The sequence below is a fragment of the Phacochoerus africanus genome, chromosome 2, assembly GCF_016906955.1.
Source record: "Phacochoerus africanus isolate WHEZ1 chromosome 2, ROS_Pafr_v1, whole genome shotgun sequence".
Classification (NCBI taxonomy): domain Eukaryota; kingdom Metazoa; phylum Chordata; class Mammalia; order Artiodactyla; family Suidae; genus Phacochoerus; species Phacochoerus africanus.
In genome coordinates, this window is record NC_062545.1 from 268,108,583 (window position 1) to 268,133,042 (window position 24,460).

Genomic DNA, 24,460 nt, shown 5'->3' on the forward strand with positions numbered 1-24,460 from the left:
CTCTATTAGACACCATGCTTCTCTGCCCTGGTGCCTTTTAGCATTCACACTGACTTCACATTTCAATGCTGAATCTGACGGTGATTTGGAAGACATTTTAAACGGCAATTAGACACAACATGTGCAGAACCAGCAATGCACATAATTAAATCAAACTGGTGATAATATTAACAGCTATGACCAAGTTCATGCATAGGCGGGCAGTGACAACTGTGTCACGACTGCCCTATGGTTGACAGCAACTGTGAGATTGCACTGTGCCATCTCTGAATACTGGAATAGGGTGTACCTGCCCTAGGCCTCTATTCTCTGGGAATTATGGCACTATCTGACTTCTTCAGTTACATCTTGGAAGAGTCAAAGTCATTCTTTCTTCCTTCTCCCCTGCAAAGGACAAGAGTTATATTGAAGGTGTCAAGACAATAGAATGACCTTTACCTGAAAGGTATGTTTACTTTGAATCCTCTTAAAGAGAAAAGTAACTAGTATCAATTGAGCTACTATAACCCAGTTGCTTTTATGCATTACTTATACATAATTCTCAAGGTAACACTGCAAGGTATTGCTACTAACCACATTTTCAGATTGGAAAACAGGCTCAGAGAGCAGAAGTCACTTGCCCAAGGGTCACAAGTTAGTAAATAGGGAAGCTGTAATTCAAAATCAGGGCTACTGGACTGAAAGCCCATGCTGTCCCCCATGCATACTCAGTACTTATGCCAAAAGGAAAGAGTGCTGGTAACTCTTCCCCCCGTCTTCCACCAACTCCAGCCGGGCCTGCAGTGCAGAGCACTGCTCTTACAGGTGAGTCCTAGCAAAGAGATCATTGCTAGCAATGAACAGCCATGAACTGTTCTGCAGACTTATTAGCGGTCCTGTAGTCCCTGTTCATTATTACTGCACTTTCTCAATTTGTTAATTCCTTTCCCCCAGATAACTAGAACCCTCTTAATTATGTTCCCCCGAGCTGAGAGGCTACTAATTGGAAAAGAGTCAGGTGAAATAAAAGAACACTGGCTGCTAAAATACATTAAATGCAGTTTCTCAAGACGAAGAGGGTGGGGAGGGGAGGGGAGATGGGAAGTGGAGACAGACAGGAGGGCCCCAGCTCCAGGTGAGCGACCACTCTTTGACCTCAGTGAGGATACAGCTCAGAGCTGCCCAGGTTTTGGAAGGTGTGCTCTTTTCCTTTTCCCTAGAGAGATGCATACACAGCACAGCATCCATCTCACCTTTCAAAGGCACCCCAACTTCTTATCCAAATACCCTGTTTAGCAAAGGGGATCCCACATATCTTTCCTCAGTTCACTGTTTTTGAAGGAAAGGACAACTCTGGTCTTATTCATTTGAGTTTTTCTATCTTTCTTTCATTCTCTCCTTTTCTTCTCTCCCTCCATCTCTCTCTTTGAAAAGAAACAAAACTGTAGACACAGTCTGCTTTACAGTTTAAAATTTGGCTCTGAAACGAGGCCTGGTATTGTTAGGTTAAAAGATAAAAGAATGGGAGAGAGAAAGCCAACAAAGACCATATAACGCATCTTGTTGGAAAACACAAGTAATCCTCACTTTCCTCTGAGAGTGACCAGCTAGATGGGCCACAGGCTAACACAGTGGCCAGCGGTGCACAGGGAGCCAAGAAGAGCAAACATTGTTTACAGTGCATTTGCCACAACTAGCACAGGCTAAGGGCTTGATGGGTATTTTCTCTTGGATGCTTAGGACAAGAGCATGATGTAGGTACTATTACCTCCAGCTGTTGTACGGATGCAGAAACGAAGGCTGGAAAGCTAGACGACTCATTGAGGTGACAGAGCTAGTAAATGGCAGCATGGAGACTAGAACCCAAGTCTGTCACCCTGAGACAAAGCAAGCCAGGTGTCCCAGCAGCCCAGTGTGTGTCCGGGCTTTGGAAGAAGAGGGGAAGGAGGTTTTCTAAGTTGCTCCCTGCAGGCCCACCAGCAGCTGTGCCAAATCCCAGGCCCTTCCACGTTCTATCCGAGACCCCAGCAGCCCCCTCACCACAGGAACCCAGACTTGCCTCTGAGGTTAGCCACACATGGACCTGTGGGTCCAAGTCCCCTCCTCCTCTAAGTCCGAGGACTAGTGCTGTCCACCAGGCACTGCTCAGATCACCCCAGGGGTTGCTAACACTTCCCAATTCAGAGGCTTTGTCTGGGTCGTCCATTTGGCTAAAGCACGAGCTAATTTGTACAGTTATTCTCGACTGTCAGTCACAGGAGAACCGAACTCTGTTTTCTATTCCCCGGAGTCTACGATGGGGCCATGTGCAGAGCGGAAGGAATAAAGAGATGGAAGTGCTGTGTGCTCACCAAATACCAAGGGCCGTACCTTATCTCATTTAATCCTCAAATAATCCATTTCATAGATTAAAAATACTGTCCATTTCATAGATTAAAAAGGGGATTCTCAGAAACTTGCCCATGATCATGGTTAATGGTGACTGCAGCCCAAATCCTCCTACTTCAAAATCTCTTATACTTCTCTTGCTTTATCTTTACTTCTTTTAACTATCATGTTACACTTAAGAAAAAAATAGTTATTTGATAATTTTAGCTGGAAAATAAAATAGCAAGTGGACACTTTGTAGCCAGAATAAAACTACATTTGCCTAACTAGCTTAAATGAATTGATATCCTTTTTTGTTCTAAATAGAATTTAAGGCAGTTTATACGAATATAAACAACAAAAGCAGCAGAAAAAATAGGGGCAAAAGGAAAATAACACAAGCCAGGGTGAGGTTAGTACTTCAACTGTGTGCTGGGAGGTTTTGCACACCTGCTGGGATGGCCTCAAATTTGGCTCTGAATGCTCCAGCTGCCAACCCAAAGAGGGAAACAGGATTGTAACATGATTTGTGGTATCCACAGAGAAAAATAGTCACTCAGGAACTTGAATTTTAAAAAGGCAATCGGGGAGGGAAAAGAGAAAAAAACTGACATCTTAACGGTGCATTTACTATGCTCAGTGCTTTCCGTATGCTTGTCAGTCAGCAAATATTACTATGAGTCAGGTACCATGTTGGGCTGGGGACAGAGGAGAGAAAAACCGTTCTGATCCCTGCCTCTTTGGAGCTTACAGACAGTAAATAAGCATATTCTTGTGTAAAGCTGTAGCAAGGAGACTTAGAAGGCGCCAAGGGGCAGATGTAAGATGACCTCATCTCATGCCCACAGCAATCTTGAAAGGCTGATCTCCATAATGCACAGAGGAACCTATGGCTCCAAGAGGTTAAGTGACGCGACAAAGGTCACAGCTGGTGAGAGGCAGAAAATATGGCTTGAAAAGCAGAATGGGTGGAAATGGCATGAGTTAAAGTTTTCTTAGGGGAGAAGGTATTTAACTCCTTGCCTGGTGTCCAACCGGCCATCCCTGATCTATGAGCAACAGCAGAGGACAAGGGTGTGGGCAAGCACAGGAGCAATTCTAGATTAGGAGAGGCGGCACAGAAGACCTCATTTCCAATTGCAGTTTCGGCAGCCGGAGGCTCACAGCGGTGGAGGGGCTGGGTGCGTGGTCGGTGCTGGGCACTGGAGAAGGTCTGCTAATGTGATACACGAGTACATCTGAGCAGATGGTGAAAGGGGGCAAGAGGGAGGACAACGCCCTCCTGCGGCTTCTTGGGGATTGAGAAAGATGCTTTCTGGAGCTCCAGGCCACCTAACCCAACCACAACAAACATGAGTGTTACAAAGATAATGCCTGGACGAAAACCCACAAAGGTCAACATCAAAGCCTGGGGCTGTCCGCCCTTTTGTGCCTCCTCGGGCTACCGGAAGGAGACAGACTTGGAAAACATCAGGAAGGGCTCCATGGCTAAGACCGCTGTGGCAGGAGAAGTTAATCACAGAGGAAAGGTCAAGAGACGGGGCTCTGTACTGCCCCAGAGAGTTCAGTAAGAACCACAACAGCTAGAGCCAGGCTGCAAAAGGAAGTGTCACAGTGAGAGGCACCAGCGGCTCATAAGACCCGTGAAGAAATGCAGGAAGAGTGAAGTACAGAAGGAACAAGAAAAGGAAAAGAAAGAGAGGCTTATGGATAAATAAGCCAAAAGAAAGTAATCCAGAAAAGGGTGTAAAAGTTGAAAATGCAAAAGTGGTAACGAGGGGAAAAAAATCTTCTCTTTCTGTTTTCACAGGACTAAGATATGTCACATGCCAAGATGCACAGCATCCAATTGCCTTCTTAGCCTAGCCTGTCAGGCTTTCAAATGTTTATGGCAAAGACAAACCCACATCGGCTGGGAGACTACTCTGAGCCTAGCAGCACTGCGCTGCTGCTCCACGTATTCTCCCTGTGAACGAGGCAGGACTCTTACCCCAAATTCCTGCCACAAGGTAACTTCCTCCACAGCTGAAGCCTCTGTGACAATGACATTACATGGTCTGTGGCTCCTGCTCTACTGGTGACCATGAACATATGCAGAATGTCTTTGCTGTAGAGACCACTACACTGTGCCTTAGAAGCTCCAGAGTTTTCTAAGTGTTGGATTCAAGACGGGCTCCAGGTCAGGGAGAAGTGAGGAGTTACATATAAGATGTGCCACAGGAAATGGAAAACCAGGCCAAGGCTTGGTCATATAAGCACAGGTCAGAACCAGCTATGCCCCATGGAGACCAGTTAGAAACTGGAGCGAGGGAGGCTGCTGCTCATTACCACAACAGGCAGCAGGAGGGGGACTGGCAGGGCAGATCCAGACACTCAGACGTAGATGCAGCAGCAAAGGAGGCGGAGGACCATGGGGTAGTGGGCTGCAGCCAGGAGAGTTCCCCAAAGAGTGGGTGAGTGAGCCAACAACCACCAGCCCCAACCACAGAGAGGTCACAACCATGGCAAAGGGACACCGTGTCTTCTCTAATACAAGTCTCAGCACCCTCACAGGAAATGTTGATGCTGAGGCTGGATAAGAGCTGCCGCATGCTATACTCTTAGCATTTGTGCCATCAGGGGCACCTTGGAGGGACCAGGTTAAGGGTCTGATGCCAACCATCTACACAGACTACTCATTTCTGTGGAACATTTGCTTTATGCTATATGTACTTTTGAAAGGCTAAAAAATATTGCCTTTCAAAGTAATAGGATGAATTACCTTACCAATAGCAATAAAGAATGTATGAAAAATCTAATAGATCTGGAATTAGATAATGGTGATGGCTGCACAATCTCGTTAATATACTAAAAACTAATGAATTGTATACTTTAAAGAGTGAATTTTATGGTATCTGAGTTACATTTCAATTTTTAAAAATCAAATGGAGAACTTGAAAACACACTTTTCCCGTAGAAGCTGTATTATATAGATTCCTACAGAATCCATAGCATAGATAATGCAAAGAACCATCTTTCCTCTCTCCCATTGTTTTTCCACCAGGAAGACAGTTAACTCAGAAATTGTCCAAAGCTGCCTCCAAAGGCTCTTGGCATTTTCGATTTTGGGTGCTGCTGAAGAAAATGAAGGTACATCTCAACACAGGGCTCAGTGACTGTCATCACCTAACAACTTCTTTTTAGGTGTCTACTTGATGCCAGGCTCTTTATGGAAAATTGTATTTTTAGCTATATTTTTGTGGATGAGGAAAGAGAGGCTGAGAGGCTGTGTGACTCACCCAAAGACACATATTCAGTAGGACCAGAGCCAGGATTTGGATCCAGAACTTTGGCGTCCAAGCTTGAATTCTTTTCTACTACTCAGTCGCTCTGTTCAAACCTCAAGGTCAAGTTCAGCCAAATCTTACCAAGGTATTTACCCAGGAATCTTTAATTTCACTTTGTTCAACCAACACATATTATTTGTGCACTTTCTAAGCATCAGGCCCAGCCAGACTCAGCTTCCCTTCTTCTTCTGTCTGAAGCTGAAATCTGGTCTGTATCCTCTCTGACCCTTCCAGATGAGTTCCTAGTTCAGCGGTTACACCTCCTAAGCAATGGACCTGCCATGGTCCTTTGATGCTTCCTAGCTTAAACAACAACAAACAACCTCTCAACTCTTGCCTGACACCTGAGATCTTTTGTGAAGTAGTATTTCCTCAGATCCAGAACCATCTATAAGTTTCTACCTTCCTATGGCCAATGCCAAGGACATAAAAGACACTCATAAATACTTGCTGAAAATGAAAACAGTTTTTGCTTATGTGTTAAAATTCAATCTTGAACAAAGCCTGCACAGCCCAGAGTTCAATATAAATAAAATGATTTTAATCATACCTGTTTACTTAATCCACTTTCATCCTACCTGGGTGTTGGATACTTGAACTGTATTGTTGGATCATATATATATGATCACACACACACACATATATCACACATACACATTAGTATATATTGACTATAAATATATATTTATATACAGTCAGTAATAACAAAAATAGTACCTATTATTTGTGGAACACTTGCTTTTTATCAGTAGTAACTACTATTCACATTCAACAGAAGATAAAACAGGCTCCGAAGGGCTCAGTGACCTCAAAACTAGTAAACAGGGAAGCCAGAACCAAACCTAGGTTTTTCTGTTTCCAGTATACTGCACTTTGTTGATTTTTAGCGCTGCCTCTGAGAATATCAACAATCCCACTTACTTTAGCAACAATTCATTCCTCATGCAAGATTTCACAGCATCAACGAAGACAGAGATTAGAATGGTCCCAGCTCTGATCATCCAGGTGTCACTTCATAGCTGTGTCCAGACTGATGCCCCATCACCCACATGGACTATGCACACCGTGAAATGGCATATTAAAATTGTTTGCTAAAAATCTGAGACGGAATACATGATGCGGCATGATTCAGAACCCCACATGCAGCACAAATAAAAAGCCTAGAACTAGTATGTCTCACAGAGAATCTGAGCATGCCCATTCTGAGTGGAAGAATGGATTCCAGAGGCATCCAGAAATGTCAGGAAATATTTTTATGAAGTCAGATAAAAAAAATCCAAACCTTTTTTTTGGTCTTTTTTTAGGGCCGCACCCGCACGCCGGATCTGAGCCTTGTCTGCAAACTACACCACAGCTCATGGCAACGCTGGTTCCTTAACCTACTGAGAGAGGCCAGGGATCGAACCTGCATCCTCATGGACACTAGTCAGATTTGACAGGAACTCCAAAAAATCCAAACCTTAATTGTACACATCTGATTTAACTTTTTGGTTCAACCATGCCCTCAGAGAACCTCAGGAGTTAGCTACTAATTTGGCTCTTGGCCTGGCTGTCCTTTGGGGGAAAACATGAACTTGACCTCATCTGCTTTGAAAATATTTTATCGCATATTTGGAAACATGTTAACAAGTGTCCCGAATAACCCAAATATACAATTCAATTTGGAAACTGATTTGTGGTCCTTATTTAGGACAATTTCTGAAGGAAAAAGGGAAAAGAAGGAATTTACATGGGAAATACCATATGGCTTCTATTGGGACCTTTTATTAGCAACATTTAATTAGCATAGTGCCTGATACATAATAAGTGCTCTATAAATATTTGTTGAATAATAATGAACAATAACATAAGTCTACAATTATTAGCAAGCCGTCAAAAAGCTTATGTGAAGAATTTTTTTCACATCTTGGTGATGGATACACCTTGTTCTCTAATACTCTGGAGGACACTAATGAGAAAGCTTTAAGATGAGATGGACCTTCAAGGGAAGCTTCTACCATTTCTTAGCTGTGTCATGGTGGGTAAGTCACTGAACCCCTCTGAACTTCAATTTCCTAATCTATATAATGGAGCTGATATTTACCTTACGGCTTGATTTTAAAGATTTGTAATAACGTTTATAAAGAACTTGACATGCACACTGTACTCTCTAGATGGCTATTATTATCATGAAAGGGAATGCTGATTCTCATCAGCAAGTTAACCTTTTGGTCCCAGAAATGGGAAGGCTCTTTCCAACACTGGCCAGGGTCAGGGCTGCCACCAGTCAAGGTAGAAAACATTCTCATTTTCACTTTCAAAGTCAAGAGAATGGCATAGATCTAAAGTAGAAAGGAACCAGCAGCACATGTTTTTAAATATTCATAAGGGCTGGAAATGTCTTACTCCTTTCGTTTTCTTTGCCATCTGCTTTTGTTTCTTTTCTTTTCATTCTTATGCCACAGCTGCAAATGAAAACAACCATACAATAACCCAAGTTAAATAAAAAAAAAAATCAAAATAAAAACAATCTGATGGGTAAAAAGAGAAGATGAATTACAAAGTTTTTCCCTGAGCTCACAAGGCAGCAGAAGGAAGAATAATGTTTGATATGAGTTAAAGCTTCTGGAAACAAAAATCCATGACCCATGTTTATAATAACCATAATATGAGCAACTGCCGTTTATTAAGACCCCTGTGTGCCACTTGATGACCAGTGCCTCTAATTCCTAAAGCCACTCTTCGAAGTAGGTAAATTAAACTCATTTAACAGAAGAAGAAATGGCAGATCAGAGAGGTAAAACAGATTTTTCATGTGGCTATGTGGCTAATAAGAGATGAAACAGATTTGAACTTGGGTCTACCTGAATCCAAAGCCCAGGCACTTTCCCTACCACTCTCTCCAAAAATAGGTAGGGACATGAAAAAATTAATTTGGGAAATACTTAGGGAAGACTATTTGTATTAAATGGATTTATTCAGATAATTAAAATCTGTGATTATAGCTCTAATTAAAGTTAACTCAGATAATTGGTTGTTGTATTTGTGAACGTGCAATTAGTCTTCCACATAATTGCAGGGTTTTCGGCATCATACTTTCCATTTATTCACTGCTTCCGAGAGCTTCGCTACACTGGCTTCTGTTCTACCAAAGGCTGCATTACAGCTCTCGGGGTCTCTGGGTCCAAGGACCATGACCTATAATACCAATAGCAGGGTCTAGGCTCAGCCCCATTTAGCATGTCTTTGTCCAGAAGTCAATGAACACTTCTTCAAGTGCAACATAAAAAGCTCTTACAGCCTACACTGTTGTCCTGAAAACTCCTAGCAGCATGTACCTGAAGAAAAACTGGCAGCAGTGGTCCTCATGTGTTAATTACACTTGCGAAGTCTATTATGCATAGAAAGGGCACCTGCTGGCAGTGAAAATGACTAGAATCTGCCCTTCCTGTGCAGTGAGTAAATTGAGAGTTCATTTCTACAGGAGATAATAGTTTTCAGATTCCATTTCGTGTATCCCCTGCATGGGGACGTACTTAACATTTAAATCATCTGCAGAGGAACAAACCGCCTTCAAATTTACATGTTTCAGGCTCCTAGCACTTTACTTAAAATGCTAGTTATCCCTGCTGGCTCTTACCACCAAGGATTAAACTCAACGGTGGTGAAAGTCACTGAGCACAATAGAATAAAGTTATTAGCATTGACTCAAATTTCATGACATTTGTAGTTTCTGACCAAAGCAGTGGTAGCAGGCTGAAGGTGATCAAATCAAGCCTTGAACAGAGGATCTGTTTTTCCTCTTTGGGTCTTTTATTTCTTCATTCTTACATCTTGCAGTTAATAACCAGATACCAAATCCCCACAGGCCTGCAATCGTCCTTTGGTCAAATGTCAGAAAGTCCTTTCATGAAAACAAGAACCAGGAGAGAGACTGCTACCACACACACAGAAACTCCCAATATGGAGTCTAATCATAAAACCCACTCGGGCTCCAAAAATTACAAGTCTTAACTCTGAGTTTCTGGAGTGGAAGCTTGGGGTGACAGGGGCTTAGCAGTCTTCCTTGCCAAGTCTTCCCTTCTCAGAGCTGCCAGCATCATTGCTTTTGGTCAGGCTAGTGACAGTTCTTGAGAGGACTAGAGTTTGAGAGGAAGTTGAAAAAAGAATCTCAGGTCAGCTTCCTCGGCAGAGTGAAAAAGCTAATATACCCTCTAAGCAAACAAGAAAGGAGGGCTGAGACCTGAGATGGCAGCTAGAAAGAACAACTAGCCAGAGTAAACACTGATTTTTTTTTTTAAATAAAACTTTTAAATTATAAAAACTATACCTTTTCATTGTAGAAATATTTGAAAATATAGAAAACAAAATAAAAATCATGCAGAATTCCTCTCCCTCCTTCCCATAACAAATCACTGCTTTGGTGTATTTCCCTCCAGATTTCTGCCTCTCTATATGTTACGTATATAATTTTTGTGCTACATATACACTTTTTGTTTATAAAAATGGAATTATATAGTATACAGTAACCATATTAGAGCAAGGTATTAATCCTCTTTGGGGCCTTGGTTTAGTGATCTGTGAAATGGAGATAATAATACCTGCTTTACAGGGTTGCTGGAGGAACTAAATGAGATAGCAGATGTAAGGAGATGGTCCAGTTACTGGAGGCACAGGAGATACTCAACAATGGCAGCTATTGCTATTACGATGTTACTGACAGAGTACTTTCTTCTCTACAGTTTTGGGACTCTAAGCTGCTGGTTTTAAACCAGTTAACAATTTAGTAACAAAAACATTCCAAATAATGGAAAGGTGAAGCTGTACTACTTGGGAGGCAGAGGGACTACCAGGACTTTCTCAAGCTCCACCAATCCCTGGGTGTTCCTACCTGAAGCATCAAGATACACACAGATGCGTCTCTTCCAGGGGGAATACTAAGGTTTCCCTAGAGAGCACATGCCTGGGGTGAGGTGTATGGGGCGGGGGGGTATGTCTCTCCCAGTGTGGGGTCTCTGACACACACATCTCTGGGAATGTACGGTGTCTGTGTGGAGGGGTATGGAGCCATATGCGAGGGGTAGGGGATGGAGCATTGTGCTGGCAGGTTCTCTGCGCTAAGGGGACTGCTTGTCACTGCATGAGTCTCTCTTTGGGACAAATGTCAAATGTCCCCTTCTTGACCTTTTCTATCCCCCTTCCTTCTTCTCTGCATGTGTTTGTTCTTTCTTTCCCCTTCTCACTCTCCTTCCTCTCTCTTCCTGAGAGTCAGTGTCTGCTCACCCCCCAATCTTTCAAATGACAAACACTACTGGCTAGAGCACTTGGTCTTTCCTTTGAGCTATGTGGCAGTGGAAAAAACCCATACGGTTGATTCGGAAGCTCAAAGGAAGCAACAAGTCTAAGTAGAGAAAATGCCCTTAATCTCATGAGAGGTGGGAGAAAAAAAGCATGGATAAAAAGACCCACCTGGATAGGAAAGTTTATGCACTGAAGAGAGAAATGAGCCAAGTTGAGTGCTATGAGCTAGAGAGGGCCAATGATTTTCACTTGACAGCCCTGAGCTACAAGCTACATCTTTGCTGAATCCATGGCTGCTTCTGCTTCTTCTTCTGAATCCATTCCCATAAAATGAGGAGGTCAACAGGGTACCTTTAAATTCCCAGGACAATTTGGCTACCTGGGTGAACCTTTTCACTGAGAAGAATGCAAAACCAGCTGGAGAGCCCAGCAAAAATTACGACTGACCTGGACATGATCACTCTGAACCGTTGGTAAATGTCCTGAATCATCTCTTCTTAAGCAACAGGCTGTGACCCCCTCAAATGGGCCACTTCCTGTCCTTCCTCCTTTCCTTCCTTCCTCCCTCTCTTCCTTCCACTAAAACACCTTTCCATGAATAGTGAAATTCACATCAAAAGACTTCAGAGGATTTTGGAGCCTGACTTGTGCTCCCAAAGCACAGCTGAGAGCACGTCTTCCAGACTGTGCCAAGGCCTGGCTGAAACTTGAAGACCTTAGGGAATCTCAACTGTTCTTGACACCAGTTTCCAGTGTGTCTTAGGGGGAAAAAAACATCACACAGCTACATGGTGCTTTGGTTTCCCTAAACTGAGGAATGGGAAAAGTCTTAACTAGGCGTGTGAACTCTTATAAATCTCATGGCACATATGAAAGCTGTTTGAAAACAAACAGGCCATGCAGTCAGGTGGTCTAAAATTCAGATCACTCTGAAGTGAGTATTTTTATTTTTTGTCTTTTTAGGGTCTCTTGTGCAGCATATGGAAGTTCCCAGCCTAGGGGTCAAATCAGAGCTGCAGCTGCCAGCCTACATCATAACCAAAGCAACACCAGACCTAAGCAGCATCTGTGACCTACACCTCAGCTCACGGCAACGCCAGATCCTTAACCCACTGAGCAAGGCCAGGGGTCCAACCTGCGTCCTCATGGATCCTAGTCGGGTTCTTAACCTGCTGAGCTACAACGGGAATTCCCTGAGGTATTTTAAATTTGGAGTCACCAAGTGCATAAAACTTGTAGACCTAACATGCCTGGTCATTCTTTGGGGAAGGAAAAGCAGAAGACAGGGTAAACAGTGGCCTTACCAGCAGTAGTCCAGCAAATGCGGAGGCAGGACAGGGATATACACGTGCTGCCAGAACATGGGATAGAGCATCGCAGCAGACCCGTGGATGCAGGCAGTCAACTGCAATGGAAGCAAATCAGAGACTCAGAGCTAAAAATTCAAGTCAGGAGACACTATCATGTGGGTTCAACAATTAAATTAAATATATACTTATCAACATATTTAAAACTGTAAAAGTTAACTCAATAACCCTAATTCAAATTTAGTAAGATCTTTCTTTTAAAAAAAAACTTCTTCATGATTATGAAGCTAATTACATGATGACTGTCAAAAATTTAGAAAATGGAGAAAGGGATAAAAGAAAAGTCCTCACCATCTGAAAATACGTTAACATCTTGGGATACTACATACATATTCGCTTTTCTAATAAAATCAGGATTACTGTAAATACAGCGTTGATTTGCCCTTTACTTAATATTATTTGCTGGCATTTCCCCATATCTTTAAATATTCTTAGAAAACATCTTTTAATGCCACTCAATGAATTTCCCATACTACACTGAACCACTCTTCCATCATTAAGTTATACCATTGGATCAGGTCAATAATTTTTATATGTGGTTCCTAGATATAGAATTTAAAGACAAAGTTATAAATATGTAAGACATTTAAAACATATAGTAATATAAATATAATCGATGTGCTAATACAATACATGGATGAAGGACTGAGGCTCTTACACATTCCCAGCCACATACTGGCATGATGGACTTCCGTACCTCACTAGCACTAAGAAATATAATTCAACTTAGTAGCTTTAAGACTGTATCTACATTTTATTTTTATCTCTCTAAGCACAACCAAAGCTGAACAGCTTGTTATATGTTTAACTATTTTTCTTCAGTAAATATGGTCTGTTCATGTTCTTAGTTCACTTTCCCTAATGAGAATTAGTATTTTTTAATTGATTTAAAAGCAAATATTGGCTATGCAAAGGATAGTAATCCTATGCAACGTTTTTGAAAATAATTTATCTTTATTTTTCTCTGAATTTTTGGGTAGAGAGAAGACTTAAATAATTACATGGGCAGATATTTTCCTTCATGATGGTTTCCATTGTTTTATACTAAGAAAGTCCTCTAAAGTTTTCCTCAGCATTTAACTTTTTAATCCATCTGGAATTAATTTAGGTTTAAGGACTGAGGTGAGAATTTATTTTTTCCACACAGTTAATCAATCTCTCCACCACCGTTTACTTACTAATCCTTCCACTCCCTATTCTTCTGAGTTGTCCCTACTTCGTATTTTTCTTATGAGTGAGACACATCATACAATCAGTATTTGATATAACAGAAAAATTAGGAAACAAAGAAACGATAGAATAAAACTGCTACAAAATTCAAAATAGTGTAAGAAGGGAAAAAACCCAACACCTTTGGAGATATGGCTTGAAGTGACAAAAGCCAACAACACATGTTTCTTTGTCTTTTTTCTTTAATGTTTCTTTGGTTTCTGGGAAGCCTATTCCCATGAAAACTTTGCTTCTTTTGGAAGCTGTTAACTGGCCCTTGCTGACAGAAGGACATTTACGTGGTGAAAGAGTGACGCGCCAAGGCCCAGTTAAAAGAATCCCAGAGGTTAGGGTAACATGAACAGCTTTAAATCGGATATTCTGCTGATGTTTCACAGTTGTGAGAAGGCTGTATTAAATCCAGGGCCGCTACTTTTCCCCTTCCTTTTCCCTCCAGACCCTATTCTTTAAATCAGGTACATGCTACGAACAGGAGCTCATCCAAGAGGCTCTCAAGAGCAGTTCCCAATGACTTTGCCAAGGCTTGTAGGTTTAATTCTTCTTGTCGCAAACCCATTCTGGTAGGTTTCCATGTGAAGGAAGCTGTCTATCGTAGTGTACATGACTAATCTCTTTGGAGTTAAAAGAGATAAAAAATCTTTGCTGGTGTTGAGTGAGTAGAAAATGGACCAACTTTACTCCAACTCCACCCTGAAGTCAGGCTGGAGGGTTATACCGACCTCCCGCCCCAGCTCTTCCTCCCCATCCTTTAAACAGCTGCCGAAGTACTCTTACTAGAGTGCAGGTCCCGTCCTGTAACATCCTGCTTGGGGACACATCGGGAACTGGCATGTCTCCACCAGTTCCCAATCTACCTGTAGAGCAGCATCTCCAGCCATAGTCTCTGTTGCCTTCTCCAAGTCTATCTTTGGAATAAATCTTTTGCAGATTTAGGAGTAGTTATGTACTCCTCTTCCTCCCTTCCTTATGATCACTGGCCCAGATCTGTGTCCCCAGCAAACTCCCGCTCCTTTAAGCCTCTGTGCACTTCTTTCCTCCACAAAACCTTGCATGCATCCACTGGGCATGTGCCCCCATTATTAATGGGACTCTAACTGTGTGTATGTTTGTCTTCTCACTGCAAAGTACAGGAAGACCCTGTCTCTCTTTTGCCCAGTGACACTGTATGTATGTATATGCGCGTGTGTATACACACACACCCCACGCGTTGTTGCTTGAATGAATAAAAAACAATTCCTACTAAGAATATATTTACAATATAAAGATAGTGGCATGAATCTCACAGAGTAGGGTATATGACTCAAATTCCAAAACAATAACAGCAAGCTTAGACTTACAAATATGTCACTTTTGGAAAATCATGTCAATGAATTTATGCATCCAGTTATTCAATAATACGCCTACCCTGTAACCCTACAACACACCAAATAAATAAATAAAAGCACTTAAAAATCTATATAGTGCCATACAAATGAAAGATCTCATCACCACATGTATTCGTTGGTAATTCTCTTTGTAAAAGTCATTCAACAGAATGTTCCTGGTTGAGACAGAACTTGAATACTTGCCTCTTTTTAGCTTAAACTGGTTTGAGTCAAAATCCTATTTCAAGCAATAAAGTGGCAGAGATCTTATCTTCAGACAAAGTTCTTTTCATGTCTCCTTAGCCTCAAAAAAAAAAAAAAAAACCCAAAATAAAAAAAACCTACCAAGTTACATGACAAGGTTTTAAAATTACTTAACCCTCATAAAAACCAAACTTTTAAGATGTTTGATCATTTTCATTGGAGACTTTTCTAAGGGCCAAATCTCTGCATCTGGAACAAAATGCATTTACCCATTTGATTAAGAAAACAAACAGAAAAGGGACTTGTTTGGCTCTTTTCCAAAATACGAAATGGCAAAAACAATATGCGTCATTCTTTAGGAATAGTGGCTAAGTGGACCACGAATAAGTGTTATGACATATCTACGTTAAATCAGAAATAACATTATATCCTGTAAATTATCATTAGCCACTTGCTTTAAAAGAAAACTCTAAAACCAACCCCATTAAAAAAATAAGGGTCCTAAAGGCCTATGCTCATTCCTTACAGAATACAAAATTTTAAAGTAATGAAAGTATACAATTTGGACAGTAGTCAACAAAGGGGTATTGTGAATATTTAATTGAAGTGCAAGTTGAGAAAAATGATCCTATCAAAATCTCACTCAGTGGGAGAATAGAAAGATAGTATGTGTAAAATTTGCCCAAAGTCATTAGTCACAATGAATATTCATCAGAAGCCAATTATCAATCCCATTTAATGACACCCCAAAAGATTTTGCCCTGAAGCAGCTGAATAGTCTAAGACTCCAGACAAAACGAGACAAATTACACAGCCAACAGCCAGTCTAGCCAGGACACAAATTGTAAGGTAAACCACTGGTGGGTTTTTGGATGCACTTTTAGCAAATTCTGTCCTCAATTAAAGGTGCACAAGGTCAGTCTGATTTTGGAGCTTTCTATATGGCTCCATAGTTTCCTTTGAGGCAAAAGGAGAGAAAGGAAAAGGCAGGGGAGGTAGGACATAAATGGAGAGCGATCAGTGATAGGGCTTGAAAAAAATCACAAAGACACATTTTTTTTTCTTTTTTTTCCAATTTGAGGTATTTCTTAGGGATAATGCCCGGACTGTCACAGTCTTAGATTCTGATTCAGCAGATTCCTAACAGTAGCTCTGAAATTTAACATGGAATAAAAGAGACCCCCTTAAAAAAAAAAAAAAAAAGAATCTCAGTGATGTAGGTGCCAGGTACCATGCTGGGGGTTTAGGATCTTGCAAAGCACTGTTTTAGAGGTAGGTGTGTGTATGTGTGTGTGTACACATACACATTCAACATCACATTTCACAGACAAAGCAACAGTCTCAGAGGTGAAATAACTTGCCCAAGGCCCATAGTAAGTGACAGAACTGGGACTCCTTTGCAGGTCTGTCGGACTAGAACAGCCACCTCCCCAAGGGACAAATTAACTACAAGTGTGCCTATACTGTGCCCATACACTCTGCTCAGGATTCTGAACTAGGTGACATAGCATCAGCATGGCCAAAATACAGAGACATGTGTTTGCCTTGCTGTTAGATGACCAAGTATCTAAAGCAAAATACAAATTAACAGAAAATAAAACACAGAGCTTATCATTTCCTGAGGATTACTTATATTTAACTAAGGTGGTATAGTATCCATAAGAAATTTGAGACAATGAAATAATGACTGTTAAAGGGAAAGGTTTACATTCCAGTTTGGACACATCTATTGGAAAGTTTGCCTTTCTGTCATGTTCCCTTTAACATACTTGCATGGAGTTTTCACTTAATCTTTTTGATCTGAGCAGGCTGCTTCCTCTCCTGGGTCTCAATATGGAAAACAAGAGGCTGGACCACATGATCCCCGTGCCCCCTTCCAGCTTTGACACCTTTGATCTAGAGGAACTGCCATCCTTTGACGAAAAGAACGCGCCTTCTCTGCCCCAGCTCACCTTCCTCAGCTACATTGACTAAGTATAAGGCCAACAGGCTCTGTCTCAAAGCTGGTCTTGCCTTCTCATTTCTGCAGTCTCAGGGGCCCACCTGGAATTCATGTGCCAGCCAGGAGCCACCAGCTTTCAGCCACCCCTCTCCATCACCTGACTGTGGAGGGCACAGCCTTCCTCCAGGCTTGGCCCCCAATACTCTGAAGATCTCAGCAGTAGATAATCTTAGGAGGCCAGGGCGTGAGCTCCTCAAGAACACAGACCTCATTTGATTCCCTCCTTATCTCTGACTATGCTTGACACAGAGCAGGTGCTGAGTGAATGTTTGGGGAATGTCAGAATGCCTCTAGTTTAACATCATGATGAAGGGTAGACACGATTATCAGACATTTAACAAATTGCAATTGCTTAACAGATCACAACTAGGAGCTGTAAATTCCTAAAAGGTATTGGAGATTCCAAGTTCCAAAAGTTGAAAGAGGAAAAAAAATCAGATGGTCACAGTCATCCTTCACAGCCAAGAACTCAGAATGTTAAAAGATTAAACTGACACCTGCTCCATCACAGGGTTAGAGACATTTGGATTTCTCCTCTGAACCCAAACATCAGTAATAAAATAAAGTAATAAAGAACACCAAAAGAGTTCCAGATTATTAAGTTTAAGGACAGGTCATTTTTCAGTCTATCCATTTGGACCAAGAACAATTATATGTAGAACAGTTGTAGAAAACTGTGTCTCTGAGAGAAGTTGTTAGCTTTTTCAATGTGAGAACTAGATTCTTCTATTTAATTATAAACCATCCTTGTATTCAAAAGGAAATAAATGGTGCCACAATCCATACAGTGTGATTCAAACAGTGTTTTTGATTTTGATTTTTATTTGTTTTTTGTTTTTATTTATTCTCAAACGCAAAACCCACTATAAGACCAGCAGAAAGTTCTAAGTAAAACTTTCAGGGACTCTGAAAATGAATGAACTCAACCCTTCGAAGAGTATGAGAAAACTTTTAATTATGTTTATTATAGTTAGTGGGGGAAGAACTGGCTTTTTAAGAAAGAGGCTTTAGGAGAAAGAGAACTTAGCCTCAGAAATGAAAGACCTTCAGCTGTTCTAGACAGACACTGTGCATGTGAGTAGAAAGGAAAAGAGCCAAGAATGTCCTGCTTTTCTGAGCAGTTGAAATGTAATGCCTCTGTATTTATTTATTTTTTTTTGTGGGGGTGGAAAAGGGCAATCTTTCTTCGAGCAGTTTGTTTTTGTTTTTTGCTTTTCAGGACCGCACCTGTGGCATATGCAAGTTCCCAGGCTAGGGGTCAAATTGGAGCTGCAGCTGCCAGCCTAGGCCCCAGGCACAGCAATGCAGGATCCAAGCCGAGTCTGCGACCTATACTGCAGCTCATGGTAATGCTGGATCCTTAACCCACTGAATGAGGCCAGGGATCAAAGCCACATCTTCATGGATATTAGTCAGGTTCATTACTGCTGAGCCACAATGGGAATTCCCTAAGTAGTTTTTCTTTCAATTGGGGAAACTCTTGCTGCTCCACCATCTTCAAAGGAAAGGGAAGGAAAAAGACCCCCACAAAAACCAACACAGCAACATGGAGTCAAGTTGAGTGCTTTCACTAAGACAAAGATCACCCCTGCAATAGGAACTTTTCCAAGCCATCACCTGCTTACTCATTCACTTCTCTTTCCACCCTCCCCCTTTCTTTTCCTTAAAGCTACCTACTATCTAGAGTAATCCGAGTAAGTTACTAACCAAGGCAACAAGTTTTGTGCCAAGAGCTGAGACTTCAAAATACCAAAGAAACTAAAACTTCCAGAGAAAAGCTTTAGGTGCCAAAGCAGAGGCAGAAACTCTAGTATTATAAACTATAGTGTGAATAAGCCTGTAGCACCATGAGTGAGCAAACTGTGGACTTTTCTTTAAGATAAAAAAGAAAAGGTACAATTAAATTGTTATTGATAACGAGGCAAATACAGGGACAGCCACTTCTCCATTCTGTGCTTTGACAGATATTCTAACCAACTGTGGAGTCAGGACATGGCCTGCAGATCCCTCTGAATGTGCAACCATCATCAGTGGATCCAAGCGGGCACTCAAGAAGAAATCTATTTTCCACCTCAAGCCTAGTATAGGTGGATATTTATATTCGTTTGAAAATATTTCTAAGATCATAATATATGTTCAGCAAATTTATATATTGCTTTTAAAGAATCACATTTTTAAAAAGAAAAGAAAGCATAACTGAACATAGACTCATGAGTACCTAATTGTGAGGCATCCAGACATGAAAAAGAAACTAAGAAACCTTCAGGTGGTAAGAGTTACCAGATCTGAAGGCATGGGAGTGGGGGGGAAGTTTCCCCTGCACAGTTTTGTCAGGCAAATCCAACCTTAGAAAGTGACAGTAAATTCAGAAAGACTGAAGCTACAACCAATAGACACCACCATGACCACTTTCTCAGCATTTACTTTTGCCAAGCATGGGTCTGAGCGCTTCATATACAGCATGTTACACATTTAATCTTCACAGCAGCTCTATAAGGTAGGTAGCATTATTGTTTCCATGTGCAGGTTCCTAGATGTTAAGGACCTTGTGTGAGGTCACAGTAGTGGCAGAGCTAGGACATAAACTTACGGAGTCTAGCTCTGGAGTTCATGCTCTCAGCTCATAGGAAACTGCCTCTGTGCTGTGATCTGTTATCAATCTGACAATTACTGAGTATCCACTATGTGTACACGTCATGCCCTCAAGCAATTTAAAAGAGAGAGAAAAAGATCAAAATGCAAACAATCAACTTCAACACAAAAAGCATTATGAAAGAGGTGCTATAATAGAGGTTCAAGTGTGCTAGCATAGAAAGAAGAAATCATTAATTCTGCCTGGGGCAAGAAGCGGGGCTGCTTCCCAGAGAGAGAGGCCTGAGAGCAGAGCCTGGAAGGATGAAGACAGGAAGTCGTTAGTCTTCCGCCCTAGAAGGCTGGTCAAGTGGTAACGCTGGGTCAAGTGAACACAGCAGCTCCTTAGGCCACTCTAGCTCTACACGGTGAAGACTATGGAGGCTTGAACAAGAAATGACAATTTCGTCAATGACTATGTGACTAGTGAGATGTGGGTGGATACGGAAAATCTCACACGAGTTGCCATGGCTATTCTCTGTTGCTTAGATTCATTCACCCTCCACTATCACCAGCTGTACTAATTAAATCTTCAGAGCGCTTTCAGGATGTCTACCGCCCTCTTTGCTTCTCAAAGTCAAATCAGGATTTATGGCCCAAAAAGGTGAGACTCAGTCAACATTCACTGATGAGCAATATGTGCCTGGCACTGGGCTACATGCTTTCATATCCTTTCAACAACACTGAGGCAGGTATTAATTCCGCTTATTTTTACACAAGGGGACAGGGAGACTCAAAAAGACTAAACTGGGGAGGACTGAAGCCACGTGGCTAGGGAGGATTAGGTACACAGGTAGGAATTGAACAAAACCATCCTGACTTGAAGTCTGATGCTCTCTCCTTCAGTCCTGCTGTTCTTTTTCATGGGAAAAGATGGTAGCAGCAGGGCTGTCTGAATCATCTAGCTGGGAGAATGCATATCTACTAAGACAACAGAAGAGAAAAAAAGGTGAATTTCCACAAGGTCTGTTCCAACCCCTAACTACATGGTCTAATCTGACATCACACTACACTTGTTCCCAGTGACCACACTTTCGGCGTGAAGAAACCAAAGGAAATTTTGAGTTCTTGTCCTCGCTGACTCAGCACAAAGCAGGTGTTCTAATTTCTTTGATGAAATCCACATAGATGTCTGCCAGTGTGGGTGACATTTAGGGCTTTTGCAAGTATATTCAGATGTCACTGATTTGAATATTCCCCATTAGTTTTTTTAGTAGAGATTTGATTTGTAAGAGTCATATTAAAAAAGCTATCAGGGAGTTCCCGTTGTGGCGCAGTGGTTAACGAATCCGACTAGGAACCATGAGGTTGCGGGTTCGGTCCCTGCCCTTGCTCAGTGGGTTAACGATCCGGCGTTGCCGTGAGCTGTGGTGTAGGGTGCAGACGCGGCTCGGATCCCGCATTGCTGTGGCCCTGGCGTAGGCCGGTGGCTACAGCTCCGATTCAACCCCTAGCCTGGGAACCTCCATATGCCGCGGGAGCGGCCCAAGAAATAGCAACAACAACAACAACAAAAAAGACAAAAAGACAAAAAAAAAAAGCTATCAGTACTACAATCTAAAGAACATACAATTTATTTCACAAATTGACACCACTAAAATAACAAGACTCTCTGCCATGTTTTCATTGCAATGGTTAAAAAAAAATCACCTCTCTAGATCTATTTATACATATGTAGCCAAAATTATACTAGTGGTTATTTAAAAACTATTGAATAAATAGTTGTGCTTTAAAAGAAAAAACAAAAAACCCACAAAGTTACACTGGCCGACTACATCAGTATCTAATATTACTGAGAACGTAAATAGATTATACCTACTCTCTGTTCTGGTCTAGACTAGCCAATGGCAAAATCAAAGGTCTCTCAAAGAGAAGTGTGGAAATAAAGAATTTTTTAGTGCTCATCATAAATGTCTTCTAAACAAACTTAATCAGCCTCTATTACAGAATTTCAAAATGAAATGGACTTTATTGATGCAAAAATAACCAAAGAATAAATACGGTCTCAGAGAACTGTCTATCCACTGGTTTTGAATCTGGCTGTGTATCCATCATTTGGGGAACCTTAAAAAAAAATACCCATTCCATGGTTCCAGGCTTTCTTTCCAACTAGAGTGTCTGGAGCCAGTGCCCAAGAACTTAAAATTTTTAACAAGTTCTCTGAGTGATTTCTAACACAACTAATCCATGGATCAGCATTTGGGAATCACTAACAATCTGAATCCTGTGTCTAGTCCGAAATAGGTACTCAATGCGCCGAAGCAAGAGGCAGGAGAGGAAGGTAAGAACTAGTAGGAAAACCATGGCTGGTTGAAGTCACAGCGATTTTTAAAGTATCACAAGTTAAACTGTTGTTACTTTACATATTACATAGTTCATATGGTCTCTAGAACATCAAGGTTCTTCATTCTAGTTATAGTTCAACATGAATAAGAGAAAACTAACTCACACATAATTAAATGAAAAACATAGTTCAAAAAGTAGTTAACTGTATTTACAATGAAAAACCAGAGAAAAGCCACATAAATAAAACATATCAATGTTTTCTCCTATTTCCTGCCAATGGAAGTTCCTTTCACTTATTTCTAACAGTTTTTAATATTCTCTGAGCCACAATAAAATTTTATGTGATGGAGATTAGAGAAGCTATGCCATTTGAAAGTTTGGCTGCAGAGTCTGTATTTCATACCACTTCATTACATTTTGTTAAGGATTTCCCTCTTCACCAAAAGGGATGAGTTTTCTCCTCACTTCTTTGAATACTCTTCTTAGGTTGTTAGTGTGAACTAGGTTAATCTCTTTCTTTTTTAACATATAAAAGATGAACAAACAAAATGTTCGATTTATTTTATTTTTTAAACGAAACACTAAATTTAGTCTTAGAATATTCTGTTTGGTGAGGTTCCAGTTACAAGGTCTTGGCTTCCCTTGAGCACAGTTTGAAGCAAAATAATGCAGTTTGTTCCTATGGCTGAAACATGCAGAGTGGAGTGTGCAGGCAAAGAGGCCCTGGCTCTGGTCCAGTCTATCAACCTTCTTAAACTGCCATTCTCATCTCAGCTTCAAGGACTACAGATAAGCAAACAGGATTAGTTAGATTAGTTGTTTCTGCTCCAGAAGAGCTAGGAAAGCTTCACACACATCATTTAAGTACCAGCCCACTACACAGGCTGACAGAGTCATGACCAGGTAGAGTTTAATCAGGAAAGAAGTGAAGATGAAACTAAATCTGAAAAACTCTCTGTCCACAAACTGGCCCTTCCATAAGTCACAAGACTTGTGGTGCTGACAATGGATGCCATTAGTGGGAGTAGACAGGATCAGAGCAGGGTTGGGAAGTCACCGATTTCTTCACACCAACACTGAAGTGTCTATGAAGGGCCAGACCTGAGGGTGCTAGGCAGAGACAGGAATATCACCCACTACTCTCCAGGCCACCAAGGTCTAAGCCCTGCCCAAGGCCCACATTCTCTGGGACTAATACATAATGAAGTACTATCGGAAAAGTAGTAATTATTTTCATAGTTATGGATGCCACACAAATAATTAGGTGTGGAGGCTCAATTAATTAGGTTAAGAATCTTGCCACTAGACTGTGCCCTTCCTAAGAACTTATTTTAAAAAGCATCCACTGAATAAAACAAAAATACATTCCTTTGTAAAGTAAATATGCTTTCGTCATCATTTAAGTGGATAGTCTTAGTTGTCAAAACTTCTGGTAGCACCCCTAAATCATAGAGGAAGTGAGTAGGGCCAAGGTACACATGGGCTCAAAGGAACCGCAGTACACAAAACCTGGAAGCACAGTGAGTTGGGGCGTTGCGTCCCAGGGACCAACCAAGGCTGGGCTCACAGTGGAGGACTGGCTCAGGCAGGGCTGGGGGAGTCTAACAAAATGCAGACCGAGTGGGTTGAAACAAACAGTGTTCATGGAAATGGGGCTTTGGCCAATAGGATGAATGTGCCAGTTCAAAAATCACGTATTAAGCTTTCTGCTTGCCTGATGCCAAGCACATAAAAAGCGTCCACTGAATCTGAAGTAAAAAGCTTAGGTGTACATTCAAAAGCAATGTCCAGGCTGAAGTTCTTCCTGCTATTTCAGATCCATGGTCAACAGAATCACACCAATGATATTTCTCTGGGTACAAGTGGCAAAGGGAACTCATAATAAATGGTGAGTTAGCAAGGAGGCAGTATGAGGTAGTAAGAACGGGGTTGGCTTGGAGCCAAGAGAAGGGAGTTAATCCCCTCTCTGCCAGTCATCTTAGATAAGGCACTTCAACTTTCCAAGAGCCAACATTCTCATCTGCAAAAGGATGAAAAGCACCTAATTCCTAGGGTTGCTGCAAGAACAAATGGAGAAAACAAAACAAAGCAAAAAAAGCAGTGTCTGGCACATAGTACGTGGCTCAAAAAGGTTAACTTAAAAGAATTTTTAAAGGATATGGGGGAGAATTGGGGACCGGCCATATAAAATGTAGAGCAGAGCTAAGTAAGGGGGCCCTACACACTTAGTCCACGGATGCTGTCAACACATTTTTGGTAGTCTCAGAGCTACTGACAAGCTACCTAAGAAGCTTCCCTAAATACTTTATAATCAGGACTAACTTTTTACCCAAACCAGCATTACCAGCTCCACCAGCCACCTTATCCACCAGATTTGACTCAGAGAATCTTTTTGGCTCTTTACGAGAATTTTCAGAGTACCTC

General features: G+C 41.4%; 1 protein-coding gene across 10 annotated transcripts in view; it reads right to left on the reverse strand.

Moving 5' to 3' along the window:
- DENND1A (DENN domain containing 1A) overlaps nt 1-24,460 on the reverse strand; it is a 518,366-nt gene that overhangs the window by 212,687 nt on the left and 281,219 nt on the right. For all 10 annotated transcript variants that reach the window (XM_047768359.1, XM_047768362.1, XM_047768357.1 and 7 more), the window contains one exon: nt 12,257-12,357. In XM_047768359.1, the coding sequence (XP_047624315.1) occupies nt 12,257-12,357 (101 nt within the window). The remainder of the gene's footprint in view (nt 1-12,256; nt 12,358-24,460) is intronic.